The 23,282-nt window shown below is 39.9% G+C and overlaps 2 protein-coding genes across 6 annotated transcripts; both read right to left on the bottom strand.

Annotated features, from left to right (window-relative positions):
- Positions 1-196: 196 nt before the first annotated feature.
- Positions 197-8,527, bottom strand: LOC110987025 (uncharacterized). 4 transcript variants are annotated; one of them, XM_022249427.2, is made up of 5 exons: positions 8,450-8,527; positions 5,283-5,623; positions 3,698-3,870; positions 3,054-3,161; positions 197-1,628 (listed from the first exon to the last, which is right to left on the bottom strand). In XM_022249427.2, exons 2-5 carry the CDS (start codon positions 5,509-5,511, stop codon positions 1,488-1,490), a joined length of 651 nt encoding a protein of 216 aa, XP_022105119.2. In that variant the 5' UTR covers positions 5,512-5,623; positions 8,450-8,527; the 3' UTR covers positions 197-1,487. The 4 variants fall into 4 exon arrangements, with proteins under 4 accessions (XP_022105119.2, XP_086996717.1, XP_086996760.1 ...); XM_087140591.1 differs by lacking the exon at positions 8,450-8,527 and adding an exon at positions 6,755-6,913; XM_087140634.1 differs by lacking the exon at positions 8,450-8,527 and adding an exon at positions 6,739-6,836.
- Positions 8,528-9,312: 785 nt separating this feature from the next.
- On the bottom strand, positions 9,313-16,871 carry LOC110987056 (cyclic AMP-dependent transcription factor ATF-3-like). 2 transcript variants are annotated; one of them, XM_022249487.2, is made up of 4 exons: positions 16,438-16,871; positions 13,031-13,325; positions 12,295-12,402; positions 9,313-11,350 (listed from the first exon to the last, which is right to left on the bottom strand). In XM_022249487.2, the coding sequence occupies exons 2-4, from the start codon at positions 13,289-13,291 to the stop codon at positions 11,171-11,173; spliced, it is 549 nt and encodes a 182-aa protein (XP_022105179.2). In that variant the 5' UTR covers positions 13,292-13,325; positions 16,438-16,871; the 3' UTR covers positions 9,313-11,170. The 2 variants fall into 2 exon arrangements, with proteins under 2 accessions (XP_022105179.2, XP_022105174.2); XM_022249482.2 differs by lacking the exon at positions 16,438-16,871 and adding an exon at positions 14,038-14,190.
- Positions 16,872-23,282: the final 6,411 nt, after the last annotated feature.

Below are 23,282 nucleotides of genomic sequence, written 5' to 3'. Positions count from 1 at the left end.
TTCGTCAAAAGCAAGCACGTAATATAAGGTAAGTTAAAACGTTGGGATTGAGGGCCAAATAAAAAGTATATATTTTCTTTTTGTGCGCCAACGACTTATTTAAATGTTGCTTTCAAAAAGAGGCATAGGGATATTTTTAATTAAAAAGTGGAGTGTCTTAATGGCGTTAATAAAACACAGACAATATACTGTTACGTGGAGTATCTCACCTTTCGTTTTAATTCACTATTTCAGTGACTACAGTGTATGTGGATAGCTTCGTTTATCAATTACAGAGATTTTAATTAATTGACAAGTGCATATATCAACGGGGTATGTTATTATTTTGGTTTGTGAAATATTCCTAGCCATTTTTTGTTATTCCTGAAGTTCCTGCCACTCTCTAAAACCGTACTTATTGCTGTAATACTCGGGTGTGATAGTATACTTCGTTTTTACAAGAAATGGGTTTGTCAGGGAAATCCATTTATATTGAAAGAGGAAAAGACATTTTAGTCGGACATTTTGATAAAAAATGACAAACAAACTAGATGTCACGATACTTCAGACCCAGAGTAAGGGAATAAAGCAAAAATATCCCTTTTATGCTAATTCAGATAAAACTTCAGATAAAACCTATATCTTCAGACCCAAAGTAAGGGAATAAAGCAAAAATATCCCTTTTATGCTAATTCAGAAAAAACTTATTCTGTGTAATAAGACACATCAATAAATTAATTTGCGAGTAACATTACACACATTACGCTATTAATCCAGTAACTTTAATAGATACTATAGATAAATAAATATATCGGTAAAATACTTAGTGTAGCATGTAGCGACTGATGCTAGTAAATAAAATAAAATTATAAACAAAATATCTACACACGTAAAGGGAAATATATACCCTTTTCATTGTACAATACATGTAGTGGAATGCTATGCACTACACCATGAGCCCAAGCTAAATCAATATAGGGTGCAAATTTCCTTGCAACGGTGGCTCCTTTGGTCAGACCTGCGCTTCGCTGGTTTACGAACGATTATGAAATGCATGCGTAACGGTCGCGTCGCTACCAGCAAAATGAACACGCCCGACAGACCTGGATCTAATCTGAGGGAGGGGGTTGGGCTTCTGCTCAAAGCAGATACACAACTCTCCACAGTGATATAACGCGACGGAAATTTAGCTGTATAATTACAGAAATATACTGTCAAATTGAAGAAGCTTTCTCTAAGCGCAAATTGAAGCACGCCGTACAATCTGCACACTTGTTGCGATTAATGACACACATTAACATGCATGTTTATTGTTCGAATACTCTGCCATCAGAAGAGCTACTTCAGATCATGGAATTAGCGACCACTGAAAAAATCGTCTGTGATGGCCAATGTGCGCCCTCATAGTGATTTGTTCGCACAGTAGTTCATTCGAAAGCATGATCGTCTTAGGTAGATTTCCTTCATCGGTAGGATATAAATGGACCAATCTATGCGTCCACCGATTGTCATGTGCCTCTCATCTCATTGTTACAAGGACACAGCCTAAAGTGGTCGTCCACCATCTTCTCTAGTTCACGCTTTTCTCGTAGCAACTGCTCCTTCTGTTGTATCAATTCATTTTTTCGAGATTCCAGGTTCACCATTGACTGTGAGGGGACAAAAACATTAAAATGTTTAAAATGAAAGTAAGAAAATATTTTTTGTCATTTCATTTCTCTTACTGAAGGGCTACTTAGTCTTGGGAAAAAAGTACAAAGACAGGTCTTATGTTCATTGGAAGGAACAAAAGAAGATAACTTGAAGTAACTCCTGGTAATCAGATATTAAGCTATTCATGAAGATTATTTCTGATACATCGTTCTGCTTATAACGATTTTGTGAAAACGTCTTAGAATTTTTGGCCCCCCAAACGAGTTTGGTCCCACCGAAACTTCAGTTCTGGATCCACCCTTGTGCCGTCCATAGTGTAATCCTTCCAATAATAAATGGTATAAGTTTCTTTCCCAATGAAGATTGAAGAAATATCGTTTAATTCTTTATCAAAGCGACTCTTCCTGGTTTGTGCATGACCTTGCCTCCTGGACGAGATTTACAAAGTCTCATTTATTTGCAAGTTTTACAAAACACTTCCGAATATATTTTCTGTAATGTGTTATTACAGTATTGAAGCATATCAGTAGTTACGTTTTTCAAGTATATTAACCATCGACGTGTGATACAACTAATAGCCATCCTTCTTCCCAGCGATTGCAAAAGTTTGTTGAAGAATACAAGGGCCCGTAAAAGCTAAATTGAACCTTAAGAGGACATGGTATTTTATTGTACTTTTTCATCTTCGGGAGCAATTATTAGCAAAAATAATCGTTTTATTTCCAAACAGACGTCCCAACTGCACACCTCACAGTATGTTTCTGTGGAAATTAAGTATAAGTAGCCTATATGGTGGGCGCTTTCAAGTTCTATACAGGCTCTATCGTCGCCTTTTTTATTGCAATAAACTCCAAGCAAGCATAGTAAGCGACATGTCACAAACCAGTGCATAGCAAAAGAGTGATCCCAATACAACGCTGAAAACAAGGCTGTATGTGTGAGCTTCAATTCTGAATACGATCAGACGACTGAAAGTAAGGAATGAAGACACAAAGTACCTAAAGGTATGTTAAATTCAGACTTTTCAGGCTGCAAATTTTTGTGGAAGAATCTTTCATGATGACTGACACGTGAAATCAAAAGAAAAAATAACGACAATTGACCGCGAACTAACGTACCTGCGATGGTCGTGTATCTTGTGCAGTGGGCGTGGTTTAAACTGAGGTGGCGTCACACTTACGAACCGCCTACTGCATGCACTGTGTGGACTCCGCGGGCGCGCGCGACAAAGTTCAACACAGAGAGCCTCGATTTCGATGCAAAGTATGCGCAGACAGCGCTAATGTGAAATCCCTCTATATCTGATTTGCCCACACGTACACCTGGCGTTAGTTGGTAGAATATTTTGGCTAATCGATAAGACATGAGGCTGCATGGCAATACAATGTGTGACTACTATTAAAGCATTTAACAAGACATACCTGCTCAAGTTCCTCCATGTGTTTACGTCTCTTAGCCCGACATCTGGCGGCAGCCTCTCGGTTTCTATTCTTCCGATCTTCCCTCTTCGCTTGTTCCTCTGGAGTCAGCTAAAAGGACCAAAAAGAAGATTGGATATTTTACGGACAAAACACTCGACACTGACCTATGCACATTTTGTGCAGAACGGTTTTCCTCAGCAAAACCCTCTGTTGGTGGCGCGCTTTCTACTTACAGGCTTAAAAGCAACATCCGTGGATCAGTGTGCAACGACAGTGTAGTCAAGGGGATAATGCTTTGTCCGACATGACTCAAAAAGTCACATCAGTGCTATTTCACAATACCCAACTATGTTTTCGTCATCCAGCAGGCAATTCGCCTACAACCATATCCAACACAAGTATGGTACTAATTAATTTCATCTCTTAGTGTTTCAGAGCTTTCAGATTGTTCGAAATTGAGTGACCGAGCAACGCTTACTTTTAAACGACAATTCTCGATGAATGAAGCCCTTGGTCCTATTTGCACTTCTCCACCCCGGGGGGCTTTTAAGCAGAGGACACATTCCGAAATATCTGTCCTTTTATCTGACGACCCAACCCCAAGGGGTAATAAAGAAGTTCTGCTCAATTTTATCAACCCGCACCTGATCATCCTGGTATTTTTCCTTGTCATAGTCCTCCAAAGCCAGGTCCAACACGCCTCTCTGCCATCGACGCTTCTGGATATTATTCCGCAATTCTTCCTTGATCAAGGGAAGTAGGTCGAAGTCTGCATCCGACTGCTCCGAGTCGTTACTTATTGACCTGTACAATGAACCTGTTGAACACAAACAGATGATGAGAAAAGGCAACAGAAAAAGAGGACAATCAATAGCAATTTGATGGCACGCCAACGAGGCACATTTTCATCCTTTGCTACACGATGATGAGGCGCCAAGAAATGGATACTTCGAATAGCACGCTGTTCCCGTGAGTACTCGCAGCATCTTGAGAAACTTTGCAGCAAGGAGATCTCTGAGACCAACATTTTCCCAAGCTGTTTACAGGATAATATTGTCATAATGTACAGCGTCTGGTCTCAATGAAGCTGCGGATGGTGATTTGTAAACCATCTGATGAGAGAGAACAGGGAAGATTGGCCGCCCCTGATGTGGTCATCACTGGTTTGGGACATTGCCAGCATAAATTAAAGCACGACAGATAAACTTTAACAATACTGATGAATGCAAGAAACGACCAGGGAATTGAATAAACTTTTAGATAGAAGGAAAAAAATGATTTAAACACACGAACCCACAGCATCCATAGAACTACCCACTGTATACCGGCGACTTCCAACTTGCTTTCCACCTTGAGCTGTGCATTGCTGAATGAAACTAGGGAGTGACCTTATTAATCCGATCTATATAGAGGCCTACATGTACAAACTTGCCAAATGCCAATTGTACATGCGCATTAGGTACAGTCAGGGAATTGTGTTACTTATGTACATGTATCATGCTAAATCGATGACGCTTTCTATTTATAGAAACTGCTTTCCGGACTTTGTGGTAACAGATTGAAAAAACAATGTTTCACCTGATTGTTACTCGTTGCTCTCTCTAACCACAATTAACGTATACCCAACGCTCCACGGAAACTACGTGCTTGACATCAATGTTGTTTGCTTCAAATGACACGAACGCTCATTTTATCATAATTATGCCGCTCAAGTGCTTGGAGTTATAAATGCTAATCACTTTGACAGCTTTAGCACCATACACCTTCCTTACCGAACTTTACTAATCAACATTTTTGGTGTGTTTTTTGTTTTTGTGTTATTTGTTTGTCTGTTTTTGTTAAGTTTAACGGTGGTTCCCCATTGAATACACGAAGTCGGACATGCCTAACTCGTCAAATCTTAGTGCCGGCCCTCTTTATTCAGTCCAAGGCCAATTTCATAGAGCTGCTTAAGCAGAGAATTTGCTTTAAAAACCTTGCTTAATAAACAACTGTTACCAGCTCAAAATCTAGGCTATGTGGTTGTCATACTAAGCCAAAGACAGGTGAATACCATTCCGAACCAATATACATCACTTGGAGTTTTGGTTGGTAACCTGATTTGCCAAGCAAGGTTGTTTCACACTTATGCAAATTTTGTGCTTAAGAAGCTCTATGAAATTGGCCCCAGAAAACTCTATTCCCCCAATTAAATCAGACCATTGTTATTTGAATGTTACCTATCCTTACCATGTTGTCCTCCACCGATGTCATTTGATTGCAGAGGTTGTAAACAAGCTGCTTTCCTTTGCGGAAATCCTTTATCAATCAGATGCTTAGCGTCACCATCATAACTAGACTCCCCAAAGAGATGTCTTGGAACTATCGCCGCCCCTTGGACATCCTGATTTTCGTTCGACACCGATCGCCAAAGACTCCTGCGGGACCCTGTTGGTAGCTTGCTTGCCGATGATGACATTCTGGATGCTGGGAACTTGGTTGGTGAAATTCTGTACGAAGATGTCCCTCCTTTATGGAATACAGCTGTACCGATGCAGTTTCTGACGGTGTTGTGGTTCGATGACGGTCTTCTGTTACAAACAATACATAAACAGAAGCAGAACAATGAAAACACTGGAACGAACTTTGTATTCTATGCATTAATAATCGCATTCGTAAGTAAATAAACACAAAATGGCGATGTTCAAAATTGTACACATCATCACAAATCTTCGTCCATCGGCTGATTTGATCAATACGAAGGTCGAACGTTTTTATTCTTTTCACAACGCCCAGTCCACTTAAGAATGTTCTAGAAGTAGAAAACGACTTGCTGAATCTGCGCTCGGGCACGGGGAATTCTAGGTTTCTTTCCTTGACAGAAATCAAATTATTTCTCATGATGGGGGAGGGGAATTTGTTAAATCTTGATCAATATTTCAACATTTTATGTGTTAAGGGTATTTCCCAAGTTCCCTGGACGGCTGCCAACAAAGTAGTTGCGGCACTCTTCACTGCTTAACGTCCGTTCGCTCACCCCCCCCAACAGACGTTGGGAGGGGCTATTCTTGCATGACGTAATTTTTATTGAGCACTCATTGGACAGAGTTCATTTGAACCAAATAACATGGGTCAAAGTTACAGCGTGCGCATTGCACGTGCACATGATGAGTGTGCGCGTTGATTGGGATAGCAAGTAACCCACAGTCCTTTGGTGTCGGTAGCTGTGACGTATTTCCGAAACAGGATGTTGTGAAAGACATATGCACTTCTCAGTTCCCAGTACTGATAGAGGGAGAGCAAACTTTGGTCCAACAACTCTGTGGAATGGGTACATCTGCTACACGTGACACTTGTTACCAAGAATGTCGCTCGTGATGAAAGACTACGCTGCGTGAAATTGCAAATATTCTAGTAACAAATTTCAACAAAATTGAATTTAATCCCGATTCTACAAGGGGGTATAGAAGGCTGCGCCACACGTCTGAAAAACTGAAGAATTACTCAAAGAAAATGAGACAATTATGACGGGCCCACGGAGTGTGCATGCGTGTATATCTGGCTCCCCAAAACAAAATCAAAAACTGACAATACAAGAATATGAAGCCTATTGTAAATTGTAAAAAAAAAAAAAAAGGCACATCGTCATCACACAAGTCCTAACATGTATACATGTACTACGCGTTTGACAACTTTGTCATCGTACGTTGTGTATACAGTACCCGTGTGTCTATTTACAGTCCTCTCGCTACGCTCACACTACCCACGCTGCTTGCCAGTGAAGTAATAATGCTGTGCTAGCTTTGCCTCTCGCTTATAAATATATTTTCAGTGTATTTTTCCGCAACTGAGTGTGCGCGCCGACGTGGGACCCTTTGAACTCAATTCCAGCACAAAGCCTTCCAATTCAATGCTAATCGCATTGAAAACGTATAGAAAAACATGACTCATCAGTTTTGCCGCGCGTCTCTCCTGTGACGTGTCACAGGGCAAGGATGCACGTAGGCCCACACAAAAGGGGATTTCACAACACTGTGAAATCTCCACCTTTGCGGAGGGGGGCAAGGTTATTTTTTTCCACAGTACTTAGTCGGAATAATTTCCAATTTTTCCATAAAATGTCACAGGATGTATAAAGAAATTTCTAAAACATACCAAAATAAAATTCAGTAGCAATTGATTTTAGTTGACTTTCATTGTTACCGAACAGTTGTAGTTTTATTTTACTAAAAGTGTAGCATATATACTGAATCGTGACTCGCTTTGCAGTCATTCATGTATGGCATTTGAAAAAATAAAAAGAAACATATAGGCCTGCAGTCTCGAAATACTCAAAAGTATTTACTATAAAGTGAAAATAACGTAAGCATCTCTTCAAGTAGAGCATTGTTAGAGAATGGTTTGAAGGTGCATTTTAAGGCGTCTAATCACTTTGTTTCAGCTTTTTCATACTCTAGAATGGAGAGGATGGCGGGTTATTGTAAAGCAAGTCATCACATAAATCGTCTTACTTTCATAACATCCATGATTGACCTTCAAGATTTCATAATACGCTGAGCAACTTAACCTATATCACAAAGGTAATATTGAAATATCGCTAACCTGTTATCAGTAACAGGAAAACTTTTCACCAGATGATTGCGAAATAGGCACCTAAACAGTTCATGACCCTGCTAAACTATAGCTGCGAAACATGAGAACTTCATTGAAAAATTGCCTGGGTTAAATTTTAACCCAAGGAAGGCTGAAAACTGCAACTACCCAAATAGGGGCTTTGTTAACCCAATTTTTGGATGAGAATTACTTTCTATCTCATTTTTCACCATCAAAATGAGTGGATGTTAACCACTGTTTGGTTTAAACAAACCAGAAATTATTTTCAATCAACCAAATAAAACAAACTAAACTACTTTGTAGTTGCAGTTTTCGCCCATCCTTTTTTTTATTTGGGTTAAAATTTAACCAGGTAATTATTCAGTATTGAGTCAGCAAACGGGCCGCGGGTTTATACGTAAAATCAAGGGAAGTATACGTGTTGTTCGTAAAACTTCCCCGTTGCGAAGACAATACCATTCAGTGTTGCTTTCTGTTATGTCAGAACCCTGGATATTACGCATGCATAATACTGATGAATTTGGATTCATTCCGACAGTCCTTGATACTGCCCGGATCCAGGATGATGGGGAGAGTCCCTATACATCATTTTCCTGCAGGGTGTACAGGTATGCGGTGCGGATAGTTGTATTTCTGATTTGTTGAAAATGACTGCGCAGAGGTTGGTAGGGTATTTGTAGCAACATTGCTTACAGGGTCCACGATTCACCCCAGATACCTCGGCGCCTCCTCAGTGAAAAAAAGAAAAAGCCATTGTAACTATCTTTGGGATACTAGGAAGGCCTTAGCTGCAATAAGATTACCTGTAGGAGTAGCACGTCAATCTACCGATGCGAGTCGCTCTCAACACTGACCATGTGCAGTAATGATGACAACGACGTCAAACCTCTTTTTATACTATTGTGTTCATTTTCTAAGTTTTTCATTTGTACTTTAACCCTGGCCTCCCTCTGATATTTGTTCACACATGCACTATGGAGTACCGAAGTGTGACGTCATTTTTAACCAAAAAAGTACAGTGCAAACGAATGGAGTACGCACGCGTGTTGGTTCTCGCGCTAATGCCTTTTACACACTAATTGTACGCGTGACGTATTCACGAAATTAGCGCGAGAACCAGCGCGTGAACCAACACGCGCGCGTACCCCATTCATTTGCACTGCACTTTCTGGTTCACAGTGTCGTCACACTTCGGTACTCTATATAAGGTAGGATGCGATCCAGCGAGTCACGAGGCAAGTGTACTTGCAAACAAAGCGTGACATCATATTATTTTGGGTCTATTAAGAGAGGATAAGGCATTTTTAAAAAGTCGCGTCGTGTCAGTATAGACCGATCTATTAAAAAAAACCCTCATTATACTTTGACTTTTTGAAGAAACAAAGCCATGCTTAATCAAGCAGTTGGTTAATAACCGACCTAAATGACCATGGCAAGATTCGATCCAGACACGGAGGGGGACGATGAGGACAGACCCTCGACGCGAACTTGAATATCCTGCCATTCATGACGATCGGGACTGAAGTCAAGATTCCAAGAGGATATTAAGGAGGAAACTATACGACCAGGCGCCAAAACACAACCGTTAAGCAAACATTTTGTTCACCTACGAAGGCTTTGAGACAATACAGGCATGAAATACACAGATCCAAAGTATCGTAAAGAATATGGTTCAGTACCAAGAAACAAGCATTTATTTAAATAAATACAGTTCTGTAATACAAAATCAATACCGAATATTCTCAAATTGAACTGGCCACAAAATGACAACAAACTTTAACACTTAGAATCTCGTGATAAGAAGAATAAATACACGATGTTTGTACCAAAAAGCAAGCATTGACCTTTAACATTGGAGTCATCTGGGAGCAAAACAAATTTACTTGTTGCGAATCAAGAAATACTTCATTGACTCTCCAGACTGTCCAAAAAATGTTTATAAATGGCTGCCAACATAACTTCTGAAATGTGGGAACTATAGGTCTTATATTAAGCCAATAGGGCTTCCGATAAACTCAAGTTCAACCAAACTTGCGCAACAAATGCCTATTACGTAATAGTTAATACGAACTTTGTTATTATGAAAATTTGTCTCGAAAACAAGCAACTGAGTCCTAAACGAAATAACACCTGAATGAAGGGAATATTTACAGATTGATTACAAAGTAACTATGATTAAAGTAACATCCAAACACTCACGTGCTTTCCTATCAAATGTCAAAATCTCGTCAAGCCTCTGCATATAATCACATGACCGACTTAAAGGTTTTGGACTAAATTGATTGAAAGCACCTGTGGTATTGTTTGTAACTTAATCAGGCTGGTTGCTACATACAATGTCATCCCAGTAATATGATCATCACTTTTCTGTGTAATCTACTTGACAGGAGGATGCACATTTCGAAGAAATCGCAATGAAATACCTGGATTGTCTAAGTTATCTTATCTTCACTTCAGCATTTGTTTCTTTATGAAATAAAAACCTGGAGAAAACATCAAGGCGATGAAGAAATAAATAAATACAGTCAGTATAGATACAAAATATATTTGTGTTAGATAATTCTGTGAACATAACGTGTTTGTGTTACAGTTGTTTAAACATATACTGAGATTGGCTATTAGCATTCACGGGAAACACTTTTGATCGCAAAATAAACTTTTAACGCTCGACATCAATTTTTGAGGCTAACTTAAGGGTAATTCTAAAAACTAGGCGGTCCATTTTTTCGTGTCCCTGTCACATCTGACGTCTGATATTGTAAGTTCAGAACACATTTTCTAATAAAATGCAAATTACCTGCCAAAAAACAGTAATAGTTGGAAATCAATTCCAGTAATATTTCCATGTCAAATAACAAAGGTCAGATGTAACAGGGACACAAAAATGTCACACTTTTGGACCCCTAATTTCTGGAACCCCCTTAAGGGAAAAGTACCTTCTACTGACAAAACACCCACGACTCGGGCTGTAACTTGTTTAACAAGTTGATGTATCTAAATTCGATGTAAAACCTGACATCGACGTATGGGATAGTCTGTGTCTGTAAACGTACGTCGACATATTACTGGCATAATTACGACAGGTAAGAGAGCGAATGGGTCAAAGTTACGTGTCAGTGGAGGCTGAATCTGTGAGAAGTCAAAAAGCTTTCGATCTTGAAAACCAGCCCTAGAAGCCAAATTTACAGTGACCTCACAAAAAATAATACAGTGTTTCATAAAGTTAATGTGTATAGCGAACAAACCTGTTTAACCCCCATTATGTACGAACAATCATCTTTCCTATAAATATCCACACAAAAATATTAGGATACATCCATCCATAATGAATTTTTTATTAGTTTGTTTGTTTGTGTGTTTGTTTGGTATTTGTTTACTTCATTTATTATTTTAGCCGACGGCAACTAGGCCTACTCAGATAGTAGTCGCTTCTATTGGTAATACGGATTCGAAAATATCCGTTTCAGTGTGCTTTGTAATATAAAATGTTAGGAACGCCGCTTGTCGCGAGCAAACATGTGATGTCATCTGACAGAATACGTGAAACTGTGAACTGTGTGCGCAACATTCGGATCCCTGCCAGTTTTCATTATACAAGTTGGTCGGTGGGAATTTATCAACTTAATCAGGGTCTCCTTTTCGTGCTGGAGCTTTTCGATTTCTTCTCGAAGTCTAGCGTTGGTCGTCTGCAATTTCTCAGACTCCTGAGAAGATAGAATAAAAGAATTCCATGTTTGAAATTTATTTCTAGAAGTATGATGAGATTTTTAATTTAAACAGGAAACTCATACACAAATTTTAATGATTTTTTTAGTCTGGAAATACACATACATTAAGAATCTTCAGGCCGCGAACGAAACAAGCTAATATGTTGGATTCGAGGTAAGCGCAATGGTTGCATTTTTATGCAATGTTCCATCTTTTTCCACTGGCGTATCCACGATGTCTTGGGTCGGGGGAGGGCCAAATAGGATTTTTTCAACACCAGACAATCTATTGTTATCCATAAAAGGTTTCCCCCTTCCACAGACAGGTGGAAGTACAGTGGTTGCAGAATTCTGGCACTTCCAATATTCCTTTAAAAACGAGTCAGGCTTGCCCTTCTCTTTATGGATACGCCATTGTATCTTAATTCCCAACGCAAATTTGACCGATATTGAAATGTGCGTATAAGCATGCCAATTTCAACAAAATTATTTTCCATCTGAAGGAAACAGAATTGTTTTCTTAAATGCCCTCTGGTTTTGAAGATATAGATAGTAAAAACCTCCAAATAGGCTGACTAACAAAAATCTTGCAAACAAATTATTTTCTCCTCCTGAAAACGCACCCATTGAAAAACGGTACCGGTACTAAAGTGAATACGAGTAGGCTACGTGTGTGCGTGAACCAGCCCGTGAACCAACGTACTCCATATTTTGTTTGCAATGCAATTCCCGATTCTTTAAAAATGACGTCACACTTCAGTACTCTACAGCTTTTACAGATCCAAATTTAGGGCTGCAAGTTTATAGGCATCTATTGAATCAATTGAAGGTGTTAACTGGCGTCATCGATGCAAGAAACATACTCCCTCATATCAAAAAGAGAGCAAAAACCTTTCAAGGGAATCAAATTATTTGACATGAAAACACCAGACGATAATTACCAGAGATAGCTCCATTGTTTCTTGTTTTCTTTTCTGCCGGCACTTGGCCGCTGCGATCCTGTTCCTGTCTCGTCGTAATTGACGTTTTTCCTCTTCTTCCTTCGTGAGCTTAAACAGGAGAAATCAACGAAATTATGGTTTCACGTTTAGCCTACCCCGTAAGGGCACACAAAAGCTTGAGCTGAAGTCGTTCCGATGGGATTCGAATTAACCCAAGACTGTCGGTTGATGAAGTCATTCTGAGGAATTAAACCCATGGCATTCTGCTTATTACAAGGATCACAGTGCAGAGTTCTCATTTGTGCTCAAACACCGACCTGTCGCTTTTATGAGTTTCTTTTATTCCATGCAGTTCTCAGAGAAGAACTCTCTGGGTCTTTTCGTAAAACTGTACCGGACAGTTAAATTTCCCAAAAGAAACAAGCATGAGAGCGAGGCGGAAAAAGAGAAAAACCCAAACAAACAAACAAACAAACAAACAAAAACGAAAAACAGAAAGAACGCGGATGTGATACTGAACAATGATAAGCTGACAAACAAATAAAATTTTAAGTACTGAAGTAATCCAGTAATAGCAAAAATACAAATGAAGAAATGACAGATACCATTAAAAGCATACAGCCAGACACGCATGTCTTGAACTTGATAAGAAACAGACAATTTAAACAAAATACCCTAGTAAAGTAGTCCTTGCAGATTCAATTTTCAAGTATTGCCAAATGCAAGTTCAGCTTACCTTGTACTGAGGTTTGGGCGGATCGTCGTACGACAAGTCGTCAGATTTACCACTGTTGATCCGTCTGTTACGAATCGTAGTCCGCAGTTCTTCCTTGATGAGTGGGGACAGGTCAAAATCCGGCTCAAAGATACTGCAATCCCCGCTCCCAGATTCACTTGAGGATGTCGGAGAACCAACCACGCCCATTCTTGTTGCCATGGGTGGGGTTGTGTCTCTTTGTATTGTGGATTTGCCACCAGATGTATCGCCGATGAGCATCACGTGTACGTCTTCTTGTTAACGCCAAAGTTTTCTGTTTCACGAAAAGGATTTATTTCAAACACTACTTAATATTTTGTCAAACTTTACAGCCGAGTATATCGGACTGCACTGCGATAATTTTCTGCTATACTTTTTTAATTATTAATTTTTCTTTAGTTTTTAAAGGATTCCCTGACGTAGTCATAAAGAAAAAAAATGAGATTGATTTCTCATTGTCCTAATCTTCAAAGATAACCAAATGAAAAAAAGACAAGAACACCAAAATAAACGAACAAAAACGACATAGGCACTGCTGTACTACAACGCCAGCCGATTTGAGACGCGTAGTATTTTTGTACCTATACATAACAGTAATTTGCATTTTTAAAAAGTTTTGATACAGTTGGAGAAAAAGAAAATGTGCCATCCTTAGCGACAACAAATTCCCTCCCAAGCAATGTGATTCAGTATAAATGGTAAGTAAATTAGACGAATAAAAAATGAGATAGCGATCAGGTGAGACTGACGAGTCTAACCCCTTGACCTACGGTATCTCACCTATCACATGTTTAATGTCACTCGTGCATTATGACAACATTATACTCTCGGGTTTGGCAATAGCCTAACCACATCCCGGCTGCACGGGGACTGCGCTTTCACATTGAAAAGAATTGTTCAAGACAATATAAAAACTGAATAAGCCTGCCCGTCGCCATTACAAACAAATCAATCTCACAAACGGAGCCATGATCACATGCACTTACCCGGTAACGCATCGAAGAGTTACAGTTGGGTAGTAGAGTCATAATGCGATAACGAGTATTCATTGAAATAAAAATAGTACGAACACGTACTACACTACGAATACATCTACGTACTGAACAACCACCAACAGTGAACGTGACTGATGACTGCACACGTACTGTAGGACACCGGCCGTCTTTATAGTGGAAGCGCGTGATGCAGCAATATCGCTTGCCTGTTACATCATTGTAAATAGGAAAAATTTAATTTAAACATGTAGTTCGTGTTTTAAGCGTTTACAAACACAAATGTAACTAAATGTTAAATTTTTACCTTGACTATATAATCATTGTTAGTCAATGAGTGAAATTTGACACTATTTGTTAAAAACGTCTTTTTCCTAGTTTTTAAAAAGCCGTCTTTTCTATGCTTTATTTGCGCTAACAAGGCATGAAGTTACATCAGCCCAAATGTTTTCTGGAAATTTCCATTGCTATGTCACCGGCACTGCGTGGCCGACGTGTCAATGAAATCAAAGTTCTCTGTAACATAGGCCTGAGGTCATCACTAAGCTTCCTTTATACATGTGTATTTGGAAGGATTGTGATGCTGAAAAAGTCAAGTTACATTTGTTTAATCAAGATTTCAAATTGCCATGAAAGTTTCATGGAATTTTTTCTTAATTTGGAAATGACGGTGGAGCGTCAAACCACTTACGGTAAAAAGCTCCAGTAACTCAAGCTACCTAGTTAGCTTCAAATTAATCTAGAGTCCAACCCCAACATGTGGAAAATTACAATTGACTTTGTTGTTCGAATTAATCTGGCGAGCAAAGTAAATTTATTAGGCTGATCTATGCACGTATGATGCTGAACATTGACAATTTGGATTTCCTAAATTTATCAAAAGATACCCCAAATCGGACTTGATGTTTGAGATTGTAGGTCAATTGGTCTAAACGTAAGTGAAACCTTGACTTAGGGGCGGATCCATGAATTTTCCGGAGGGGAGAGTCAGGCCAGAGAATTTTTTTATGTCTTATTTTTGCGGACAAGTGGAAACGATGATGAAACCACATGACATACTTTGTTCACAGTGGTGTTGGTGTACTTATTCTAGTTATTTTTACTACTTTTCCATTTTTGTCTTTTTACTTCTTGGGTGTCACAAAGCAGGGACAGTTAGCAACCCTCCCCATCCCACTCCTGTTGATGTCGCGTGGTTTGTAACCTTTTGCCCACTTCTTTCAGCAGCAGAGCATAATTATCTGTAGAAAGATTTAGCAGTCGATGTCAATTTTTAAAGATAGCAAAAGAGCAAAGACACCAATACATAAAATAACAAACGGGGCATAAAACGGCCGATCAAACAAAACGAAACCAACAGATCTACGGCTATTCCAGTCCATCAGACATCACATTACCACCTATCTACCATTGAAAATGTATATCGGAATAAACGAAGATTGTTAACTTATAAGCAGTGATATATGACTCTCCTAAAATATTATGGAATATTGTTACAAAAACATTCGTGATACTGTATAGGACAAAAATATCCATTTCAAAGACAGGGGTGGGAAACGTATCAAATTATTTTAACAGAGAACAATTTCACCACTGAAAGATCCTTCACTCTGATAAAAAAAAACACAATGAAGAAAATAAAATTTAACGACTAATTTTGCCAGTGCTGCAACGATCCTCGGAATTCTGCGCTCGGGTCAAGTCGAGTCGAGTCGTTATTGCGTCCAAAGGCCGAGTGGAGTGTAATTGAACTGAATTCATTCGAATTCATTCAGTCACAGTTAAGCGAATACCGATTTCCTCAGTTAACAGGTAAGACACGGTCTTATTTTTAGTTTTGCAGCGGCTCTTGATGTATTTCTCCCCTTACATCACAAAACACCGTCCCACCAAACACACAAAACTTTTCAGATTGGTTCCGGGATGGTAAGTTGCTTACGCTATTAGTATTAAACAACAAGGGGGATGCGGCGAGTCCGTGACAAAGGGCATAGTCCTCCCCCCCCCCCCGCGGGATAACCAAGCCTGTCGCCAGGGGCACCCCCTGGCGAGCAGCTACCCCTCCCTCATCGCTAAAAACACTTCTCTTCTTGTGAAGTGCCCCTTAACTCAGTGGTACTATGAAGTCCCATGAAGCTGGGGATGACGCAAAGCACGCCGACAAAACTTTGTACCGCAAGTAGTTTGGGGACTCAAAATATTTGACAGCCTTCAACTTAAGTGAAGTCATTGCTTTCTGCACTTAGTGACTCGAACTGAGTTGAGTCAATTACCCGGCCGTTAGGACGAGCCACCAAAAACTGTAACTTAAGTCGGACTCGAGGCGAGCTATTTCATCTCTGAATAGCGGCAATGTATTAACATATAAAGTAATACATCAAAATGTTTACTTACCTCCTGGAAAATATTTGCTGTTTTCAAACGTTCTCAGCTTTAGCTCACTATGTGCTGGTCCAAGTCTTTAAAGTTCCAACATACATCACACAATAGTCGCTTAGTCAACCTGTGTTTGTAAACAAACTGCTACAGCGCCTTGCTCCAACTTTCTCTCTTTAAATTTATACACAGGAAGTTTTTCCACTTCTGAATCCACTGAGGGTGAATGCTTGCTACGCCTTGTTTATTGCAAATCCAAGTACGCTGTAGATGCAAGATAATCGGTTATTGTTTTGAGCAGTACCATGAAACCAGCTGACCAATCAGAAAAGAACGCATAATATGGGAAATCCCAAACCTGTTCAAATCACAAACATGTCCAGGCCAGTCTATATCTCCCTGACCAAAAACCCCATCATCCTGTGCCCCTGTACATCCCGCATTTCGCCATGCGCGCGCAATAGCAACGTCTTGTAACCCGCGCGACTGAGTTAAATATAGGCAATGACGTCATCGTAATGCTTGGGCGTCAATTTTGCAAACGTGGCGAATAATTGAAGTGACTGTCTTGTTTTTCTTTGCTGGTGTGATTGATCAGAATTCATGATAATGAATCATCTGCTGCAGTTCATACAGAACAACTGGGGTCCACAGAAATACTAACTTTAACCCCAGACAGTACGTTGCTTTCGGTAACATCAAGCAACACATTAAAATTAATTGGATCATGAGGGAAACATTTTACTGAGTTTGTTTTAATTTCTTTCAGTTACAGCTGCAGCAGAATAGGCGCAACTGTTTCCCTACGGATACAGATTTGTTCTGAAAAATAATCCAAAGTTCCTCGTGGAGGGCGCTGTCACAGATAATGGACAGACACTGCCAGACAAGAAATCGAGACATGCAATAGCATTGCATGTAATGGCTCATGAACATGGAGGACGCAAATGAGTCTGTCGTGATGCAGTCTTCCTTTGTCTCGTGTATTATGTCTTCGTGATGACACATCTGGGAAGCCGTGAAATTGAGAAGACAAACAGCATGAATCACGTTCAATTTTGTTGAGTTACGGCTCTGCTTTGGCCTCCCTCGAGCCTACGCGCCTGTGAGTCAACTACCTTTTTATAATCCTAAAAATAGCGTGACATCATAATCCAGAATAGTCACAATACTGTTAGACTGACAACCTGTCCTTACATTACATCACGCACGCACGTCGACAAAATTCTTTTTATATACACTTCCATATACACCTCCAAAAGTGGAAGAGGTCACTTAGACATGTCAACATGTGTGGTCAATATTGAAGTGTGATGGACAAAAAGATGGAAAGTTTGGAGAGTAAAGTCCAGTGCCAATGTTGGTTTGTAGCCCAAACGTGAGTATCAGCGCGGGAAGCTCAACAGTGTAGTAAGCTTCCGCAGACAAAATAGTCCCTTATTATATATCTCACGGTTCAGCGAGGAAACGGCACAATCGAGAGTTTTTAGACTGGCTTGCTGGTAGTAGCATTTCTCCAACCTAACACTTCAAAATTTCCTCTGTTATTTTTCTGTACTGAATAAGACAGTTTTCTTCTTATATACAAGGCTGTAGTGAATGTAAAGGTGCATATTGGTTTCTGCATCGTCCTACTACAGATGAGCCTTATTTTCATTTTCATGTAAAACGAACTCCTCTGGCAACACGAGAGGACGTAGCATTAACACCAGAGAGTGACACCCTTCGAATTGCATGACAAACTATGCTATACGTCTGTTGTTTTACTGATTCAAAAATACTTATGATATCCAAGGTTAAGTTTGAGGTATTTAACCAAATATTACAATAGACATGGGGGTGTTACCAATCATCTTTCCAAAGTGTGGCCGTTGAGGACGCCATTTATAAACTGCAGAACCTCTTCAGGTCGTCCCAGTGTCTTCAATAAAACGAGTTCCTGTATATTCACAATTAACAAGCTGTAATTTACACTTTGCTAACACTTAAAAAAAATTGCAACTAAGAACGTTTGGGCCAGAGATTCGAGAAATCAATCTTCAGTTCACAACGTTAGCTTCTTATTTCGAATAAAAGTCACCCGGAGATAGATGAACCTGGATCTCCTTGTTCACGCACGTTTGTTTTCACCTCCCTGTGCTTTCGTGAAAACAAGATTGTACAATGTTGCATAGATTTACTTACCTACAGTAGATGGCTTCCGGATTCCGTTGAGTTGATATGACGCAGTTCTTGTCAGCAAAGGTTAGATAAAATATTAGAATCTTTCAAGAGATTATCGCTTTAAGTTTATTACCTTATGATTTAATTAAGTGTATAAATTATTTTGATCTGTTTCTATTTCGGCTTTTACCTTCGGCTTTTACACTTCCATAAAATTTCAAACCGTAATATATTCATCTGAGTACGAGACCGTACCGCCGCATTGGTCTGTTCTTCGTGTATTTTAGATTTTCGGAAGTGATAGGTTACTTTTTGGCAGGGTGTTTATCGTTCAGGTAAGGTAACTTTTCAGTTTCTATAAATTGATTTACTGGTAAATATTTTCCAAAGCCCTATTTCCGAGTCGGATTTTTCGAGAAATAACTGCACGAAAAAAGATACTAATTCTAAAATCTTTGCGAGTTAGTTTTCCCATCCAAGGGTTCCGGAACCACGACATATGGGTCAACTTTTTGGCTCTACTAGTGGGATGAATTCTTTTCTTTTTAAAAAGGAACAATCATATCTGTGCTATAGAATATTTTGATGCTAATTTTGCGGAACTTCCCATTGTCTCCAGCTTTGTAAGCCATGTTGCTATTTTTGCGGCTGTTAAAAAATCAAAATCTTACGAGCTTTCTCTGTTTCTGTAAAAATCTGACGAGGTGGTTTTTGATCCTGTTCCGAGAATTGTTCTTAGGTCGTGTTCCTCCTGTCCGAGCGTGAAGAGAACAAGAAACCTGTCAAGAACACATGGCAGGCGCAGGTGCCCGAACTCACCATTGATCACCAATTAGAGGGCACACTGCACTACAGCAGTAAATTTCTGTATACATTACACTCTTATTGACCACATTATTAGTGAATGTTTGCGGTTGGTTTGATAAATACCTGTTTCTTTCTTTATTTGTCTTCTGTTGGCTCAGCATCAGTTTATTTTTTCAATTACTTCACATTTTCGTCTTAAATTAACTATTTACGTTTTTTGTACCTTTTTAATTTAAAACCGAGGATGGGTCTATTTAAAGAGGGGGGACTGGTCTTTCCAGTTTTATAATTTTTATTTTGCAGAATGATTGCCATTCTTTTTAAATGAGTAGAGAGTACCACTGTCAGATTTTCTTTTCTTATTCTTTGCTGATTCATTCTTTCCGATCACGTGTCTTTTGGCGATATATTTCAAATCATTGGTTATCTTGATCAATTTTGGGTGAAGTAATAAAGTGTAGTGAGAATTTTTTTTTTTAGCAATGAGGAGGAAAAATATACCCACAGTGCTCTGCGCGTCGTTATCTGTGACCCCATAATTCTCTTAAATCTGTGCAAGGCCGTCAGCCCTTCCCATAACCCAGCCGCTCGGGCGCTCGGCGACAAGGGAACTGCACTAAAGGGTGCACCCTGGTAATTAGGCCAGAAATATGTCCGCCGAGCTCATTAATAAAAGTTATAGACTCAAAATATTCTATATTAGAGGGTCCTGAGAGCCATGGAACTGAGGAATTCAAGAAATATGAGACTGGACCTCTGGGCCGGACTCGGGGCTTCCAATTCTGAGCAATTTGGATGCAATCGGTTATGAAAGTGGCACTATTTGAGCCATTTTGCTGAGGGAGGGTTTTTCAAAATGGCTACTTTTCTGGACAGGGACATTTTCTGCATTTTAGGGGTGGTCTGCTTCTGGTGAAAATTTCTCAAAAATTCATTGGTCAACCCCCCAAAAATTGAAAGGAAAATGAAAGAGGACATGTGGAACATCATTTTTCTGTGCAGCCTGAACACCTGTGAGAGTTGTGAGTATTTTTAAAGTGTTTGTGAAGTATGGGGATTTATCACTGCTGTCTATGGGAATTTATTTGTAGTGGTGCACCCTTAACCCTTGGCGTTAGTTCGTGGTAGCGTCCTCTTGCGGCGGTTGAGGTTAGCGAATCATCAGGCGTAGGGACAAAATCATTTCAAAACTCTTGACCCTGTATCTTTTGAAAAATCCAAGATTTCGAGGTGCCGTGTGATACTGTGATGCGAAACACTTTTAGAAAACTATTTGGAAAGGGGGGGGGGACACTGTACGCTGCGGTGGCTTCAAACCAAAGCTTGGCTTCTGGAAATCTCTCGAGACATCGATGTATATGGGAGCCACGATCATGCATAGTAGATTTCTCCCATAACGTTTGAGAACGAAGTGGAATACCTTACACCTCCCTTCACACTAGCAAGGGAAGCAGGGGGAGGGGCACGGGGACAGTGAGCCCCCCCCCCCCAATTTTCGATCAGGAGTACGACCCTCACATGTGAGGGTTGTGGAGTGGGGATTACTGGGGTTTTGATCGTATAACACCCACCCCCGAAAATGTTCCCCCGGTGTACCCTGGTCACAAAACGATATAGATTAGTGCCTCCTAGAGGATGGTACATCTTGGTGAAGGAGGGAAGGCTCATCATATGTCACTTGCATGAGTAAAAGCCTTTCAAGAGTTGTACTAAGAAACGTATTAGCAACCTATCCCACAATGCTTTTTTTCGGGGGGGGGACGGAACTCAGCATGCACGGTTGTGAAATAATTGATGCCATTCACGACTGCATGGAACAGCACCTTGGACACTGCTGGACAAAACGTCTTCAAAATCTTAAATTTTGCTAGCAGGCCCACGTGATGAACTTTTATGTGAAAAATATCACTTATGGAATTGGTGACTCAAACATTAACTGGGTCATGAATGTTTTTGCAGACAGACAAAAAAAGAGTTCCTTTTCAACAGAGCTTTTTCCATCATGGTCCTATGGAATTCTATATCTGCCGTCGCCCGTCGTGCGTCGCCCGTCGTGCGTCGCCCGTCGTGTGTCGCCCGTCGTGTGTCGCCCGCCGCCCGTGTTTTTTTTTACGATTGTGCAGTGGTATTTTTAACTTTGACCCTTGATCGTTTCACATGTACATGTCTTTGTTCGATCGATCCACCATGTCTGACTCTCATTTTAGCAATAGAACTAGAAGATGTATTCGTTTTTGCAGTTCCGCCGAACTCCACTTGAAAGAAGAAATAATATCCTGACATAGGTTAAGTAACGTGTATATGAAATAATGCAATTTTTGTTACATAAATAAATTAACAAAATAGACTTTTTTTTTAGGGTAGATTGTTTTTCTCGATAACTTAGTTACTGTAGACGTATAACTTTACTCGTTAATTTAACGGCCTGACTTTAGGTCTATGGCCTAGACCAATGTAATATTTCTGTCTGTCCCTGCACGATATCCCACAGAATGGAATGTAAATAATAAATTTTTTACAAGGTTTGATGCCTTAATAGTTTTCATAAGAGACGAACCGATTCAACATTATTTTGAGGGCGGGTATAACTATGATGAAATCTGCCGTATACTCCAAATTAGACATGACTTGAGTTGCAGGTAGGCTCACAGCAGTCTTTTAAACTGTAACGTTACTTGTTAGCCCCATAATGCTGATGTGCTAAACAACCTGTTCTCATTGGTCTATCCACCCTGGCATACACACCCCAAAAAACCAACACGTCACATTTTCTGAAACTTAAACCAAGTGGTAATTGCCCCCTAACAATACATTTAATAAACAGTTTGTTATCCACAGCACTGTCTAGTATTTCTGTATTTCAAGGTGAAATTGAGAGGACAAAATGAAATATCTGTATCGGTTGGCAGATTTCTTTCTAGAATTGGATGAAAACAAGTCGGCACATTTTTACAGTATGCAAATTAGAATGAGACTGTGGATAGGCCCTAAGTTGGCCTGAACATTTTTGATGAAAATGCTTTTCCCAAAAAACACACTTGGTTGAATTCTCAGAAAGGTGACATTTTCTTATCAAGGGGCAGGGGGTAGTCTAGCATTATTGGCATTAATTATGGGACTAGTATTGCAGGTGGGACTTGTACTTGCCTTATTGGGAAAAGATCCTTAGAAGTGAATGGAATCATGACATTGTAAATTTTGTTAAACCCCGGCTTTTGCAGGTCCTATGCAACCCATTTCATGGGCGACGCACGACGGGCGACGGACGACGCACGACGGGCGACGGAAAATGGCATGTTTGGAACTGGTAAATGGCAGAATTGGGACACAACAAAAAGCAAAAGGCGACGGACGACGGGCGACGCACGACGGCAGATATGGAATTCCATTTGGTCGACATGCAGCCTAAAAACTCGCGTTCAATGCACCATTTTTGGACCACTTTCATGAGTCTCCTTGTTGAGTGCGAACGCTCGATCTGCGCGATCGCTCGACATACATTTGCGCGACTGATCGATCTTAGTGCATGATTTTCCGAATTCCGCCATTAGCCAATCGCATTTTCTGTTTAGGCCTACTGTTGTGAAAGATTGTTTCCAAACAAAAGCACAGAAGCAAAGTTTCAGATTTCATGCAGAAACGACCAATCACGCAGAGCGTGAACTTCTGATAGAAATGGTTCTTTAAATTAGATATAATTTAAATTTTACAGCATCACGAATTGGGCGAAATCATCATAGATTGCTCACTTACTGACTGATAAAAGTACTTTTTCAGCGAAATGATGACTGGAATAATCTGCAAGAGCATGTCATCCAAATGCCTTTAATGTGTATAAAAGCTCATTTATGTTTTTGGCTGTTTTACTTGAGTTTCCAGGGGGTCCTAACTCT

This window comes from Acanthaster planci, linkage group LG01 (genome assembly GCF_054643075.1).
Source record: "Acanthaster planci isolate LZ-2023a linkage group LG01, COTS_SCS, whole genome shotgun sequence".
Classification (NCBI taxonomy): Eukaryota; Metazoa; Echinodermata; class Asteroidea; order Valvatida; family Acanthasteridae; genus Acanthaster; species Acanthaster planci.
The sequence above is the reverse complement of the archived record's forward strand: the minus strand, read 5'-3'. Positions and strand labels throughout refer to the sequence as shown.